Raw genomic sequence first — 16,174 nt, 5'->3', positions numbered from 1 at the left:
ATTGTGGGATGCAAGATGCTTTGTGTACGGCGTTCTTTCATAGATTTCAGTCTGTGGCACTTTCCTTATATTTCCTTACACCGCTGAGCAAAAGGTTTCATAGTCACGTCCGAAGACGTGAGAGGGAAGATGGCTTCGATACAGTGTTATTTCTCCAGTATTGGTTAACGGCCCATTCCTTGCACTTTAATTCACAGTCTGAAACATGATTCCATCATCATGAAAGAACACATGCCTCGAAGGATCAATTCGGCATGGTGCTTTCTCGAAGTTTAATCTCAGCCACTTTCCTTCTGCGTTCAACACAACGTGGCAAATATTGCTATCTACCTGACTGAAGCTGTGGGTGGTAAGATGCTATCGATCCAGTGTTCTCAACGCCTATTAAGTTTATGGCACTTTCCTTAAGGTTCACACACAGGGAAGAAATCCCTGGTTGATTCATTCGTCAGGAGGTGGGTTCGGTGTTGTAGTCTATCTACACAGATTTGGGTCTCAGAATTAACTGGACGGCCCTTTCTTTACGTGCTCGTGCACACTCTTGCCAAGGTTTCCATCTTCACCACAGGAGTGGTGAGTTGAGACGTGGTGGCTGCAGAGTGCCCTTCTACAGAGTTAAGCAAACTGCTTTCTGTTGATGTTTTCCTCCACACTTTTACCCATGCTTCCGTTCTCATGACTGAAGATTGTGGGATGCACGATGCTTTGTGTACGGCGTTCTTTCATAGATTTCAGTCTGTGGCACTTTCCTTATATTTCCTTACACTGCTGAGCAAAAGGTTTCATAGTCACGTCCGAAGACGTGAGAGGGAAGATGGCTTCGATATAGTTTTATTTATCAAGGATTGGTTAACAGCACATTCCTTTGCACTTTAATTCACACTCTGAAACATGCTTCCATCATCACGACAGACGATCTGAGTTGGAATACCATTTGCTTACACTCTTCTTACTGAGAGTTTCTTCTATGGCAGTTTTTTTCGCTTTTTTATCGCTTTTTTATCGCTTTTTATCGTTGTCACGTACAGGGAAACGCGTGTTTATTCATGGTTCACGATATTAAATCGATGTTGCCTTCCTACAACACAGACTTGGTTCTCACAGCTGCTAAGCTAGAACCTCTCCTGATGCCTTCACTAACACTTCTGCAAGTTCGTCTGTGTTCATTTTAGAAGATGTGAGTTGGGATGATCTTTTCCAAAGGGTGTTCTTAAGTGATCCTATGCACCTTCCTTGTGTTTTCATGCACACTTTTGAAAAATACCTCCATCTTCATGAAGGTAGATGGGATTTGGAAGGTTTTCTCTAATGTGCTCTTTCTTAGTGTTCAGCGAAGGACACTTCTCTTACTGTTCATCACACATAACTGAGAAAGCTTCTCTCTCCGTGCATCAGGCTGCTTGAAGTGGCATTCTCTATCCAGATGCTCGGTGCTCAGGGTTTAGGAAACCGCACTGAGTCACATGTTCCCTCACCCTTGAGCCAATGCTTCCAGGTTCATGAGAGAAAATGTGGTTTTCCGATGGTTTCCACGGAATTCGTTCCAAAGGTTAAGTGTACAATCATTTCTTTATGCTGAGAAATACACTTATCTGAATGCTTCCCACTACACGTTAGAAGACATCCCTCGAAGGATGGATTCGGTAAGATCCTCTCTCGAAGCAAAGTCTCAGCCACTTTCCTTCTGCTTTCAACCCAACGTGGCAAATATTTATGTCTACGTGGCAGAAGCTCTGGGTTGTAAGATGCTATCGATCCAGTGTTCTCAACACCTAAGTTTATGGCACTTTCCTTAAGGTTCCACACAAAGGGAAGAAATCCCTGGTTGATTCATTCGTCAGGAGGTGGGTTCGGTGTTGTAGTCCATCTACACAGATTTGGGTCTCAGAATTAACTGGACGGCCCTTTCTTTACGTGCTCGTGCACACTCTTGCCAAGGCTTCCATCTTCACCACAGGAGTGGTGAGTTGAGACGTGGTGGCTGCAGAGTGCCCTTCTAACAGAGTTAAGCAAACTGCTTTCTGTTGATGTTTTCCTCCACACTTTTACCCATGCTTCCGTTCTCATGACTGAAGATTGTGGGATGCAAGATGCTTTGTGTACGGCGTTCTTTCATAGATTTCAGTCTGTGGCACTTTCCTTATATTTCCTTACATCCCTGTGCAAACGGTTACGTATTCACGTCTGAAGACGTGAGAGGGAAGATGGCTTCGACACAGTATTCTTTCTCAAAGATTGCTTAACTACCCTTTCCTTACAAAGCTCCATCTTCACGACAGGAGTGATGAGTTGAGACATGGTGGCTGCACAGTGTTCTCCTACCACGTTAAGCAGAGTGCTTTATGTTGATGTTTTTGTACGCTTTTGCACATGCTTCCGTTCTCATGACTGAAGATTGCGGGATGCAAGATGCTTTCTGTATGGCGTTCTTTCATAGATTTCAGTCTGTGGCACTTTCCTTATATTTCCTTACACCCCTGTGCAAAAGTTTTCATCTTCACATCCGAAGATGTGAGATGGAAGATGGCTTCGATACAGTGATCTTTCTCAAAGATCGGTTAACGGCCCTTTCCTTACCCTTAAATTCACACTCTGAAACAAGCTTCCATCATCGTGACAGACGGGAGGTAGAAGACACTTTGCATTCCCTCTCCTTACTGAGGGTTACGTCTATGGCATTTTCCTGAAGTTTCAACACACGTTTTGGGAAATGCGTGCGTATTCATGGGTAACGACGTTAGATCGTTGTTGCCTTCCTACAACACAGACTTGGTTCTCAATGCTACTTAGCTAGAAACTCTCCTGAGGCGTTCACTCACACTTCTGCAAGTACTTCCATCTTCATTCCAGAAGATGTGAGTTGGAAGATCTTCTACAAAGGGTGTTCTTATGTGAGCATACAGCACGTGCCTTGTGTTTTAATACAAACTTTTGGAAAATACATCCATCTTCATGAAGGTAGATGGAAGTTGGAAGGTTGTCTCTAGATGGCGCTCTCTCTTAGTGTTCCCGGCAGGGCACTTCTCTTACCGTTCAATACAGATAGTTGACAAAACTTCTCTCTCCATGCATCAGGATGCTTGAAGTGGCATTCTCTAACCAGAGGCTCGGTGCTCGGGGTTTAGGAAACCGCACTGAGTCACATGTTCCCTCACCCTTGAGCCAATGCTTCCAGGTTCATGAGAGAAAACGTGAGTTTCAGATGGTTTCCACAGAATTCTTTCCAAATGTTAAGTGTACAATCATTTCTTTATGCTGAGAAACGCACTTATCTGAATGCTTCCCACTACACGATAGAAGACATGCCTCGAAGGATCGATTTGGTAAGATCCTCTCTCGAAGCAAAGTCTCAGCCACTTTCCTTCTGCTTTCAACCCAACGTGGCAAATGTTTATGTCTACGAGAGAGAAGCCGTGGGTTGTAAGAAGCAATCGATCCAGTGTTCTCATCTCCTGTTAAGTTTATGGCACTTTCCTTAAGGTTCCACACACAGGGAAGAAATCCCTGGTTGATTCATTCGTCAGGAGGTGGGTTCGGTGTTGTAGTCTATCTACACAGATTTGGGTCTCAGAATTAACTGGACGGCCCTTTCTTTACGTGCTCGTGCACACTCTTGCCAAGGCTTCCATCTTCACCACAGGAGTGGTGAGTTGAGACGTGGTGGCTGCAGAGTGCCCTTCTACAGAGTTAAGCAAACTGCTTTCTGTTGATGTTTTCCTCCACACTTTTACCCATGCTTCCGTTCTCATGACTGAAGATTGTGGGATGCAAGATGCTTTGTGTACGGCGTTCTTTCATAGATTTCAGTCTGTGGCACTTTCCTTATATTTCCTTACACCGCTGAGCAAAAGGTTTCATAGTCACGTCCGAAGACGTGAGAGGGAAGATGGCTTCGATATAGTTTTATTTATCAAGGATTGGTTAACAGCACATTCCTTTGCACTTTAATTCACACTCTGAAACATGCTTCCATCATCACGACAGACGATCTGAGTTGGAATACCATTTGCTTACACTCTTCTTACTGAGAGTTTCTTCTATGGCAGTTTTTTTCGCTTTTTTATCGCTTTTTTATCGCTTTTTATCGTTGACACGTACAGGGAAACGCGTGTTTATTCATGGTTCACGATATTAAATCGATGTTGCCTTCCTACAACACAGACTTGGTTCTCACAGCTGCTAAGCTAGAACCTCTCCTGATGCCTTCACTAACACTTCTGCAAGTTCGTCTGTGTTCATTTTAGAAGATGTGAGTTGGGATGATCTTTTCCAAAGGGTGTTCTTAAGTGATCCTATGCACCTTCCTTGTGTTTTCATGCACACTTTTGAAAAATACCTCCATCTTCATGAAGGTAGATGGGATTTGGAAGGTTTTCTCTAATGTGCTCTTTCTTAGTGTTCAGCGAAGGACACTTCTCTTACTGTTCATCACACATAACTGAGAAAGCTTCTCTCTCCGTGCATCAGGCTGCTTGAAGTGGCATTCTCTATCCAGATGCTCGGTGCTCAGGGTTTAGGAAACCGCACTGAGTCACATGTTCCCTCACCCTTGAGCCAATGCTTCCAGGTTCATGAGAGAAAATGTGGTTTTCCGATGGTTTCCACGGAATTCGTTCCAAAGGTTAAGTGTACAATCATTTCTTTATGCTGAGAAATACACTTATCTGAATGCTTCCCACTACACGTTAGAAGACATCTCTCGAAGGATGGATTCGGTAAGATCCTCTCTCGAAGCAAAGTCTCAGCCACTTTCCTTCTGCTTTCAACCCAACGTGGCAAATATTTATGTCTACGTGGCAGAAGCTCTGGGTTGTAAGATGCTATCGATCCAGTGTTCTCAACACCTAAGTTTATGGCACTTTCCTTAAGGTTCCACACACAGGGAAGAAATCCCTGGTTGATTCATTCGTCAGGAGGTGGGTTCGGTGTTGTAGTCTATCTACACAGATTTGGGTCTCAGAATTAACTGGACGGCCCTTTCTTTACGTGCTCGTGCACACTCTTGCCAAGGCTTCCATCTTCACCACAGGAGTGGTGAGTTGAGACGTGGTGGCTGCAGAGTGCCCTTCTAACAGAGTTAAGCAAACTGCTTTCTGTTGATGTTTTCCTCCACACTTTTACCCATGCTTCCGTTCTCATGACTGAAGATTGTGGGATGCAAGATGCTTTGTGTACGGCGTTCTTTCATAGATTTCAGTCTGTGGCACTTTCCTTATATTTCCTTACATCCCTGTGCAAACGGTTACGTATTCACGTCTGAAGACGTGAGAGGGAAGATGGCTTCGACACAGTATTCTTTCTCAAAGATTGCTTAACTACCCTTTCCTTACAAAGCTCCATCTTCATGACAGGAGTGATGAGTTGAGACATGGTGGCTGCACAGTGTTCTTCTACCACGTTAAGCAGAGTGCTTTATGTTGATGTTTTTGTACACTTTTGCACATGCTTCCGTTCTCATGACTGAAGATTGCGGGATGCAAGATGCTTTCTGTACGGCGTTCTTTCTTAGATTTCAGTCTGTGGCACTTTCCTTATATTTCCTTACACCCCTGTGCAAAAGTTTTCATCTTCACATCCGAAGATGTGAGATGGAAGATGGCTTCGATACAGTGATCTTTCTCAAAGATCGGTTAACGGCCCTTTCCTTACCCTTAAATTCACACTCTGAAACAAGCTTCCATCATCGTGACAGACGGGAGGTAGAAGACACTTTGCATTCCCTCTCCTTACTGAGGGTTACGTCTATGGCATTTTCCTGAAGTTTCAACACACGTTTTGGGAAATGCGTGCGTATTCATGGGTAACGACGTTAGATCGTTGTTGCCTTCCTACAACACAGACTTGGTTCTCAATGCTACTTAGCTAGAACCTCTCCTGAGGCGTTCACTCACACTTCTGCAAGTACTTCCATCTTCATTACAGAAGATGTGAGTTGGAAGATCTTCTACAAAGGGTGTTCTTATGTGAGCATACAGCACGTGCCTTGTGTTTTAATACAAACTTTTGGAAAATACATCCATCTTCATGAAGGTAGATGGAAGTTGGAAGGTTGTCTCTAGATGGCGCTCTCTCTTAGTGTTCCCGGCAGGGCACTTCTCTTACCGTTCAATACAGATAGTTGACAAAACTTCTCTCTCCATGCATCAGGATGCTTGAAGTGGCATTCTCTAACCAGAGGCTCGGTGCTCAGGGTTTAGGAAACCGCACTGAGTCGCATGTTCCCTCACCCTTGAGCCAATGCTTCCAGGTTCATGAGAGAAAACATGAGTTTCAGATGGTTTCCACAGAATTCTTTCCAAATGTTAAGTGTACAATCATTTCTTTATGCTGAGAAACGCACTTATCTGAATGCTTCCCACTACACGATAGAAGACATGCCTCGAAGGATCGATTTGGTAAGATCCTCTCTCGAAGCAAAGTCTCAGCCACTTTCCTTCTGCTTTCAACCCAACGTGGCAAATGTTTATGTCTACGAGAGAGAAGCCGTGGGTTGTAAGAAGCAATCGATCCAGTGTTCTCATCTCCTGTTAAGTTTATGGCACTTTCCTTAAGGTTCCACACACAGGGAAGAAATCCCTGGTTGATTCATTCGTCAGGAGGTGGGTTCGGTGTTGTAGTCTATCTACACAGATTTGGGTCTCAGAATTAACTGGACGGCCCTTTCTTTACGTGCTCGTGCACACTCTTGCCAAGGTTTCCATCTTCACCACAGGAGTGGTGAGTTGAGACGTGGTGGCTGCAGAGTGCCCTTCTACAGAGTTAAGCAAACTGCTTTCTGTTGAAGTTTTCCTCCACACGTTTACCCATGCTTCCGTTCTCATGACTGAAGATTGTGGGATGCAAGATGCTTTGTGTACGGCGTTCTTTCATAGATTTCAGTCTGTGGCACTTTCCTTATATTTCCTTACACCGCTGAGCAAAAGGTTTCATAGTCACGTCCGAAGACGTGAGAGGGAAGATGGCTTCGATACAGTGTTATTTCTCCAGTATTGGTTAACGGCCCATTCCTTGCACTTTAATTCACAGTCTGAAACATGATTCCATCATCATGAAAGAACACATGCCTCGAAGGATCAATTCGGCATGGTGCTTTCTCGAAGTTTAATCTCAGCCACTTTCCTTCTGCGTTCAACACAACGTGGCAAATATTGCTATCTACCTGACTGAAGCTGTGGGTGGTAAGATGCTATCGATCCAGTGTTCTCAACGCCTATTAAGTTTATGGCACTTTCCTTAAGGTTCACACACAGGGAAGAAATCCCTGGTTGATTCATTCGTCAGGAGGTGGGTTCGGTGTTGTAGTCTATCTACACAGATTTGGGTCTCAGAATTAACTGGACGGCCCTTTCTTTACGTGCTCGTGCACACTCTTGCCAAGGCTTCCATCTTCACCACAGGAGTGGTGAGTTGAGACGTGGTGGCTGCAGAGTGCCCTTCTACAGAGTTAAGCAAACTGCTTTCTGTTGATGTTTTCCTCCACACTTTTACCCATGCTTCCGTTCTCATGACTGAAGATTGTGGGATGCAAGATGCTTTGTGTACGGCGTTCTTTCATAGATTTCAGTCTGTGGCACTTTCCTTATATTTCCTTACACCGCTGAGCAAAAGGTTTCATAGTCACGTCCGAAGACGTGAGAGGGAAGATGGCTTCGATATAGTTTTATTTATCAAGGATTGGTTAACAGCACATTCCTTTGCACTTTAATTCACACTCTGAAACATGCTTCCATCATCACGACAGACGATCTGAGTTGGAATACCATTTGCTTACACTCTTCTTACTGAGAGTTTCTTCTATGGCAGTTTTTTTCGCTTTTTTATCGCTTTTTATCGTTGTCACGTACAGGGAAACGCGTGTTTATTCATGGTTCACGATATTAAATCGATGTTGCCTTCCTACAACACAGACTTGGTTCTCACAGCTGCTAAGCTAGAACCTCTCCTGATGCCTTCACTAACACTTCTGCAAGTTCGTCTGTGTTCATTTTAGAAGATGTGAGTTGGGATGATCTTTTCCAAAGGGTGTTCTTAAGTGATCCTATGCACCTTCCTTGTGTTTTCATGCACACTTTTGAAAAATACCTCCATCTTCATGAAGGTAGATGGGATTTGGAAGGTTTTCTCTAATGTGCTCTTTCTTAGTGTTCAGCGAAGGACACTTCTCTTACTGTTCATCACACATAACTGAGAAAGCTTCTCTCTCCGTGCATCAGGCTGCTTGAAGTGGCATTCTCTATCCAGATGCTCGGTGCTCAGGGTTTAGGAAACCGCACTGAGTCACATGTTCCCTCACCCTTGAGCCAATGCTTCCAGGTTCATGAGAGAAAATGTGGTTTTCCGATGGTTTCCACGGAATTCGTTCCAAAGGTTAAGTGTACAATCATTTCTTTATGCTGAGAAATACACTTATCTGAATGCTTCCCACTACACGTTAGAAGACATCCCTCGAAGGATGGATTCGGTAAGATCCTCTCTCGAAGCAAAGTCTCAGCCACTTTCCTTCTGCTTTCAACCCAACGTGGCAAATATTTATGTCTACGTGGCAGAAGCTCTGGGTTGTAAGATGCTATCGATCCAGTGTTCTCAACACCTAAGTTTATGGCACTTTCCTTAAGGTTCCACACACAGGGAAGAAATCCCTGGTTGATTCATTCGTCAGGAGGTGGGTTCGGTGTTGTAGTCTATCTACACAGATTTGGGTCTCAGAATTAACTGGACGGCCCTTTCTTTACGTGCTCGTGCACACTCTTGCCAAGGCTTCCATCTTCACCACAGGAGTGGTGAGTTGAGACGTGGTGGCTGCAGAGTGCCCTTCTAACAGAGTTAAGCAAACTGCTTTCTGTTGATGTTTTCCTCCACACTTTTACCCATGCTTCCGTTCTCATGACTGAAGATTGTGGGATGCAAGATGCTTTGTGTACGGCGTTCTTTCATAGATTTCAGTCTGTGGCACTTTCCTTATATTTCCTTACACCGCTGAGCAAAAGGTTTCATAGTCACGTCCGAAGACGTGAGAGGGAAGATGATCAAGGTGAATGATTTTTTTTTTTAATGTAGCCAGGGAGAGACTGCCTCTCCCAGAGCAAGGCCATTCTCAGGTATAGCGAAGAGCATGCCTCTCAGCTGCAAACCAACCCATCTGGAGCCTATACCCCCATCCACCAAGCCACACTTCCCCTTTCCTGAGTCATCCCAGGGCCGGGTAGCAACTGGGGACAGCCCTGGTGCCTCAGTGCCCAGTGGAATTATCCAGACTGGCCAGACCTGAGCTGTGCTCTTTCTTGCTTTGCCTTTCCTATGGAACCCCGCCCCCAACAAAACTGGCCTCGGCTTTCCTGTCCCTTTCCTGCCCCAGTTGACACTGGTACTTCCCAGTGTAGCCCTGGGACTACAGGGATGTGCCACATTTTGCTTATTCATCTGTCATGTTCACTTTCATGTGCAGAGTGTGACTGTCACAAACCTCAGATGGTTTTCATTCAGGGGGTTCCACCCAGTGGGGGCACTCAAGCAACCTTTTGGGTCTAGAGTGAGACCAGCAATCTCAACCGTGATGCCTTCCAGCCACTGGGGGTCCTGCTCAGTTTTGAGGTCTTCTCTGTACAGTTAGAATGGCACCAAAGCTTGCAAGGAATCGGTTTGAAAACCTCAATGAGAATGGATTCATTGATGTCTCCCACTCTCGATGTATTGATATGCTTTTCTGACTGAGGAATGAAGTGGTGAATTAAAACAGTTTATCAGCCAGGAATTCTTTGGCTGGGATGAATAGAAAACCCACCTCCACCTGCCTTAAACAAACAGGGGCATGGTGGGCTTTAGCCAACTTCGAAGTCCAATGTGCTCAGGTAGGGCTTGATCCAGGAGCTCAAGAGTATCACCAAGCTTTGTCCTGTCTGCTTACTTGAGTTCCTGAAACGCTGATTCATCTAAGACCGAGTCCCTGTATTCGTGTCCTAGGGCTGTGGTAACAAAGTAGCACAAACTTCCTGGCCTAAAACAACAGAAAGCTATTGTGTCAATTCTGGAAGCCGGAAGTCCAAAATCAAGGTGTAAGCAGGGCAGTGCTCCTCCAAAGGCTCTAGGGGAGGATCCTTCCTTGCCTCTTCCAGCTTCTGGTGATCTTTGGCTTGTGGCCACGTCACCCCCACCTCGGTCTCTGTCCTCATACGGCCTTTTTCTCTGTGTCTCCCTGTGGCCTTTCCTCTTGTAAGGATACCAGTGGTTGGATTTAGGGCTCACCCTATTCCCAGTATAATGTCACCTCAATCATTTAATTACTTCCAAACAAGACCACATTCTGTGTTTCTGGATGCGTGTGAATTCTGGGCACTGTTTAACCGACTGCCATCCCTAGCAGCTCTACCTAGGGGGCTGTGCCAGTGATGGCTACGTGCATTTTTTGCTCATGCCCAGCAGGAAAAAGAGGTCAGGGATGGGAGTGCTGATTGGCCAAACCAGGCCATATATTCTTTGCCTAGAACTGGGGATGGAATGTAGGGGGACGCAGAACTCTACATGTGTCCCCAAGAGAAGGCAGGGCCACTGGGGAGGTGAAGCATGGATCTTAAGAGGTGAGAGACATTCGCTGCAATCAGCAATGCCAACAGCTTTTATCTCGTACCCCAGTGCACACGAGGTGCATGGGACATTGTGGTCATTCGGGTCATGGTGGCACAAGGTGGGGAACCACTTCCTTCAGGACTGCTGCACTTCCCAGCCTCCCAGGGAGTCCCTGGAGGACAGCACTGCAAGATCTCTATTGCTTGCTCAGATCTCAGTGGCCTGAGCCAAAATCAAGAGTCGGCGCCCCTAAACAGATTTATTGTTAAAGAGGACTTTCTATTATTGCCATAACAACTAGTATCTCGTCAGTAAAGGATAAAGGGGGAGAAAGGAACTAAAATAAACACCGAGTAGAAAATAATATTAATTTCTAGCTACAATGATTATCTGAGCCTGAGGCCTGCTGTGTCTTTACAACCAGAGAGGAGTGAATGACATGCGGTCCATGCTTTCTCCCCAGTCAGGATCACACTAGAATGAAGTGTGGTCTGATGATGGATCTGAGGACCAGCTGAAACTGTGTGGCTCCCCGGTGTCCATGCCCCACCCCCGCTGTGGGACAACGGACATAACCACCCCTCTCATGGGCCAGTTTTCACCATAAGCAGCCCTCCTCCTGCAGAACGTAAGCACTTGGCAGGCATGGGGGCCTCTGCGCGCCCAGCATCTGGCCAGGTACGTGGCACTAGGCCGAAAGAAGCAACCAACGCTTATAGACTCCAAACTTTAATCAGAGAACCAACAGGCACACATGAAGGGCATTTCCGCACTGGCCCACGGCAACACAGGTCAGTAGCTACAGAGACTGCCCCCCACCATGGCTGCCAATCTTCCACAGGGCCTCTGGCCTCTATCTTTGGTGTCAAAACTCTCGTTGAACACACTCATCAGTTTGAGCTCCTGCCTCTGCGCTGCCCCTTTGGTAGAGCTAACAGGCCTGTCTCGCAGACTACACAGCGATTGGAGGGCGGGGACCACGTGCAGGGAGTTTGATGTTTCGTCCATCTGGAAACCAGTATGTTCCCCATTGTGGTGTGGGCCCAGTGGTCAGCCAATCCGTGCCAGTTTCAACAACAAAACCAACCAGAACTCAAGGTGCAAGAGCACAGAGCACATACTCCTCTGCTTTTTTAACACCAAAAACATGAAAGATATCAAAAGTGTTAGGGTCTTCATTAGATTTGGTCTGTGCTTCAGGAAACATGTCACTCGGTCACTCAGTGGGTGAGACACAAAAACCCAGAGCTGAGATGTCATAAGAGGGAGCTGATTGTGTGGTTCCACGAGGTGTCACAGCTGTAGAACAGGCCTGGCCAAGGTTAAGCAGTTGACGTGAGGGCTCCAACAGGAAGGATGGTGTCCTCGCTGGGCTCTCCAGCACTCCCACAGTCCCAGAACTTGCTGACATGAGGGAATGTGGCATTTTAAGATGTCACTTGTAAACAAACGGTACTTCTCTGTGGAAATGGGGCCATCCACTTCCCTTTGATTCCAGAAGTTTCAGGGCAAGGGCAGGGGTTACCGTGTTGGTACTCCCTACCCTGGAGCCTGACAAAGCACCTGGTGGTTGGGTGGCTTGGACAAGAGGTACATGAGGAACATTCTAGCCGTCATTTTTGTATACCACAGTTTCCACCATCAAGCACATCTTCTGTGAACCATGTGGCAATACACAATGCAGCTTTCCCAAATGAATCCCACTGCTTCCAATACCGTTAACTCCCACAGCAAACTGGGCTTCATGCTGTATTACCAACTTTAAATGGGGGGAGGGAATTATGGGAAGAGGTGGCATGTATATGTGGGAGGGTGTCCTTTTGAGTGAGAGGTTTTAGAGGTTAGGAGTGGAAAGTTCTAGCTATTTGGTGTTAGTTTACATGCTCTTCTTGGCTTCTGTGGGTTAATTAAGAAAGTACAACAGAGCAGAGGGAAGGAAAAGGCTAGACTTTTGTTAAAGAAAAGAGCAAGGTGCTGGGTTTTGGGATCCAAATTTAGCCAGGGGCATTTTAGAGAAAACTTTAAAAATGAAAGCTATGTGGGGCACCTGGGTGGCTCAGCCAGTTGAGCATCCAACTCTTGGTTTAGGCTCAGGTTGTGATCTCACAGTTGTGGGATCAAGCCCCGCGTCAGGCTCTGCCCTCAGTGCGGAGTCTGCTTCAGATTCTCTCTTCCTCTACCTCACACTCACTCTCTCAAATACATTAAATCTTCAAAAAAAAAAAAAAACTATCAAAAAAAAAAAAAAATGAAAGCGATGCAAGGGTGCCTGACTGGCTCAGTCAGAAGAGCATATGACTCTTGGTTTCAGGGTGGTGAGTTCAAGCCCCATGTTGGGTATAGATATTACTTAAAATTAAAATCTTAAAAAAAAAAAAAATGAGGCACCTGGGTGGCTCAGTTGGTTAGGCGTCTGCCTTTGGCTCAGGTCATGATCTCAGGGTCCTGGGATCGAGTTCCAGGTCGGGCTTCCTGCTCAACGGGGAGCCTGCTTCTCTCTCCCTCTGCACCTCACCCCTGCTCATGCTCTTTTGCTCAAATAAATAAATAACATTAAAAAAAAAATGAAAGCCACCGCATAGTATTAGCAAGAACATTAACTGCAATAAATAGAGGGTTGCTAATTCTTCCCTTCTTTTTAATACATTTGTTGTACCTCATAAGTATTTGTAGCTCACATTTGGTGAGTACTTACTATGTGCTGGGCACTCAATTCAAAGTGCTTCTTTACATCTATTTATTTATCCTCACAACACCCTCTGAGGTAGGTAATTGTCTTGTGCCCATTTTACAGATGAGGATGCTGAGGCCCTAGGAGGTCCCATGACTCTCCCCGGATCAATCAGGTAGTACATGTCAGTGCTGGGATTTAACTCAGCCAACTGCCTTGGGTCTACCTCTGAATTCCCATGTTACACAGCTTCTCAACTACTGTGTTTTCATGAAACCTGTGTACAAATTTTCTAATCACTGTATATGGATAAAGAGATGTATTTATTTGGGGGGAGGGAGCTTACAATGTGATGATTTCAACTTTAGGACTCAGAGGAACCATGTTCAGATGTCCAGGACTTTGCTGCCACCCAGTTGTAGGAAGTATTGCTACTTGTTACTCTCCACTTAACTCCTTGTTACCTGTAAGTGTGAACTTGCTGATGTCTGCTGAGACCTGCAGCAAAGGGCTGATAAGGTTGACGTTGCTAGTTTCTCTTGGGTGTGAACTCTCTGGTGCTGACTGAGATGGGCACTGAGGCGAAAGGCTTTCCCACACACCCTACAGGCATAAGGCTTCTCCCCAGTGTGAACTCTCTCATGCTGCATCAGATTTGCTTTCTGGGCAAAGGCTTTCCCACATTCAGCACAAACGTAAGGCTTTTCTCCAGTGTGAACTCGCTGGTGAACAGAAAGGCACGAGCTCTGGCTGAAGGCTTTCCCGCATTCCTGACAAACATAAGGCTTTTCTCCAGTGTGAATTCTCTGGTGAACAGAAAGGCACGAGCTTTGGCTGAAAGCTTTCCCACATTCCTGACAAACATAAGGCTTTTCTCCGGTGTGAACTCTCTGGTGTTGATTAAGTTGAGCACCCAGGCTGAAGGTTTTCCCACAGTCACTGCATTTATGGGGTTTCTCACCTGTGTGATCTCTCTGATGCCTAGAAAGGCACGAGCTCTGATGGAATGATTTTCCACATTCGTTACACTCAAAGGACTTCTTTCTAGCATGAGCTCTCTGGTGCTGAGTAAGGTAGTTACTGTGGGCAAAGGCTTTGTCACACTTGTTACACTGAAAGATTTTCTCTGCAGTGTGAATTAACCGATGTTCTGAGAGATGTGCACTTTCACTGAAGGTCTTTCCACATTCATTACATTTAAAAGGGTGCTCGCTCTTGTGGACAGATTGATGTTTGGTGAGGGAAGTGCTGTGGATGAAGGCCTTCCCACAGTCCCCACATTCATACCGCCTTGCCCCAGAGTGGATGCTCTGGTGGCGAATGAGCTGTGTACTTTGGCCAAAGGCTTTTCCACACTGCTTACACTCATAGGGCTTCACCCTGGTGTGAACCCTCTCATGCTGAGTCAGGTATTTGCTGCGGCTAAAGGTTTTCTCGCATTTGTTACACTTAAAGTGCTTCTCACCGATCCTGGGTTGCTCTCTCTGCTCTGAGTCCTGAATCGAGATCCTCCCGCTCTCACCAAGTCCTTGTTTCTCTCTGGTGTGAACAGTCTGGTGGCAAGTCAGGGTAGAGCTGCAGATGAAGCGCTCACCACACTCCTGACACTCATAGGGTGTCTCCACACTGTGCATTTTCTGGTGTTGCACGAGGTGTTCATTGTGGCTGAAAGTTTCCTTGCATTTGGCGCAGCTGTAGGGCTTTTCTGTGGCATGGATGGACTGGTGTCGAATCAGGTGGGAGGGCCGGCTGAAACTCTTGATGCATTTGGGACATTTGTAGGGCCGGTAGCCAGTGTGAATCCTCTGATGTTCATTAAGGTGAGTGTTCCGGTAGAAGGCTTTCCCACACTCACTGCATTTGTAAGGCTTCTCTCCACTGTGAACTCTCTGGTGGATCTTTAGGGTGGAGATATTCCTGAAGGGTTTCCCACACTGATCACATTTGTAAGGCTTTTCTCCGGTATGAACAGACTGGTGTTTGATGAGCAGCAAGCCTCGCCTGAAGGCCTTCCCACACTCCTGACACTCGGAGGGAGTGTTCGCAGCATGGATTTTCTGGTGTTGGAGGAGGTATTTACGGAAGTTGAAGGTCGCCTTGCATTTGGCACATTCATAGCATTTCCGGGTGTGGGTCTTCTGATGCTGAGTAAGATGAAAGGTTCGGCTGAAACTCTTGCCACACTCGCTACATCTGTAGGACTGACCCCCTGTGTGGGTTTTCTGATGCTCAGCAGGCGAGGGCTGGTCACCATCTTGATTCTTAGATGGTTTTTCTTCGGTATGACTTTTCTGATGCCACAGGTGGTGTGTTTTCTGACTGAAAGTTGTCCCGTACTTGGTACGCACACAGGATTTGTAGCCTGTGTGAGTCATCGGAGGCACAAAGAGGCAAGAACTCTGGCTGAAACCTTCCTCGTACTCATTATGCACAGTGGGCTTCTCTCTGGTATGAATAATCCAGTGCTGGATAAGGTGGTAACTTTGGCTGAAGCTCTTCCCACATTCACTACATTTATACAGTTTATCTTCCTCCTGGATAGTCTCTTGCTGGCTCTGGTCTAAGTCACAGCCAAAGTCATTCCCACGTTCCGGAGATGTAGCTGGTGCCGGGCTCTTTTCAGGAAGAGCGTGCATCATAGAATCCTCTCCTGTGGAAAGGAGGGACTCAGGACCGAGGTCTCTCTTGAGTTCATGACTCCTGTATTCTGTGGGACTTTCCTTGTTGGTAACAAAGTCAGACCTCAGAAAACTTTCTGGATCTCCTAGGAAACTATCTAACCAACTCTCGTCTACACAGGCTTTCCCCCAACTGGAGTTCCAGAGGCCATCCTTGGAAAATGTCTCCACGATCTCCTGGGAGAGGTCTTCTTCCAAGAAGTCTGGGGCCAGAAGACAGTTCTTGACCTCAGCCGTGTCTGAAAGAGAGGGAAAGTGCAAA

At 46.1% G+C, this 16,174-nt stretch overlaps 1 protein-coding gene across 1 annotated transcript; it reads right to left on the bottom strand.

Moving 5' to 3' along the window:
• Nucleotides 1-11,276: 11,276 nt before the first annotated feature.
• On the bottom strand, nt 11,277-16,146 carry ZNF473 (zinc finger protein 473). Its single transcript, XM_057306930.1, has one exon. It carries the CDS (start codon nt 15,871-15,873, stop codon nt 13,684-13,686), a length of 2,190 nt encoding a protein of 729 aa, XP_057162913.1. The 5' UTR covers nt 15,874-16,146; the 3' UTR covers nt 11,277-13,683.
• Nucleotides 16,147-16,174: the final 28 nt, after the last annotated feature.

This window comes from Ursus arctos, unplaced genomic scaffold (genome assembly GCF_023065955.2).
Source record: "Ursus arctos isolate Adak ecotype North America unplaced genomic scaffold, UrsArc2.0 scaffold_47, whole genome shotgun sequence".
NCBI classification, from domain to species: Eukaryota; Metazoa; Chordata; class Mammalia; order Carnivora; family Ursidae; genus Ursus; species Ursus arctos.
This window is presented reverse-complemented; position numbering and strand designations above follow the sequence as displayed.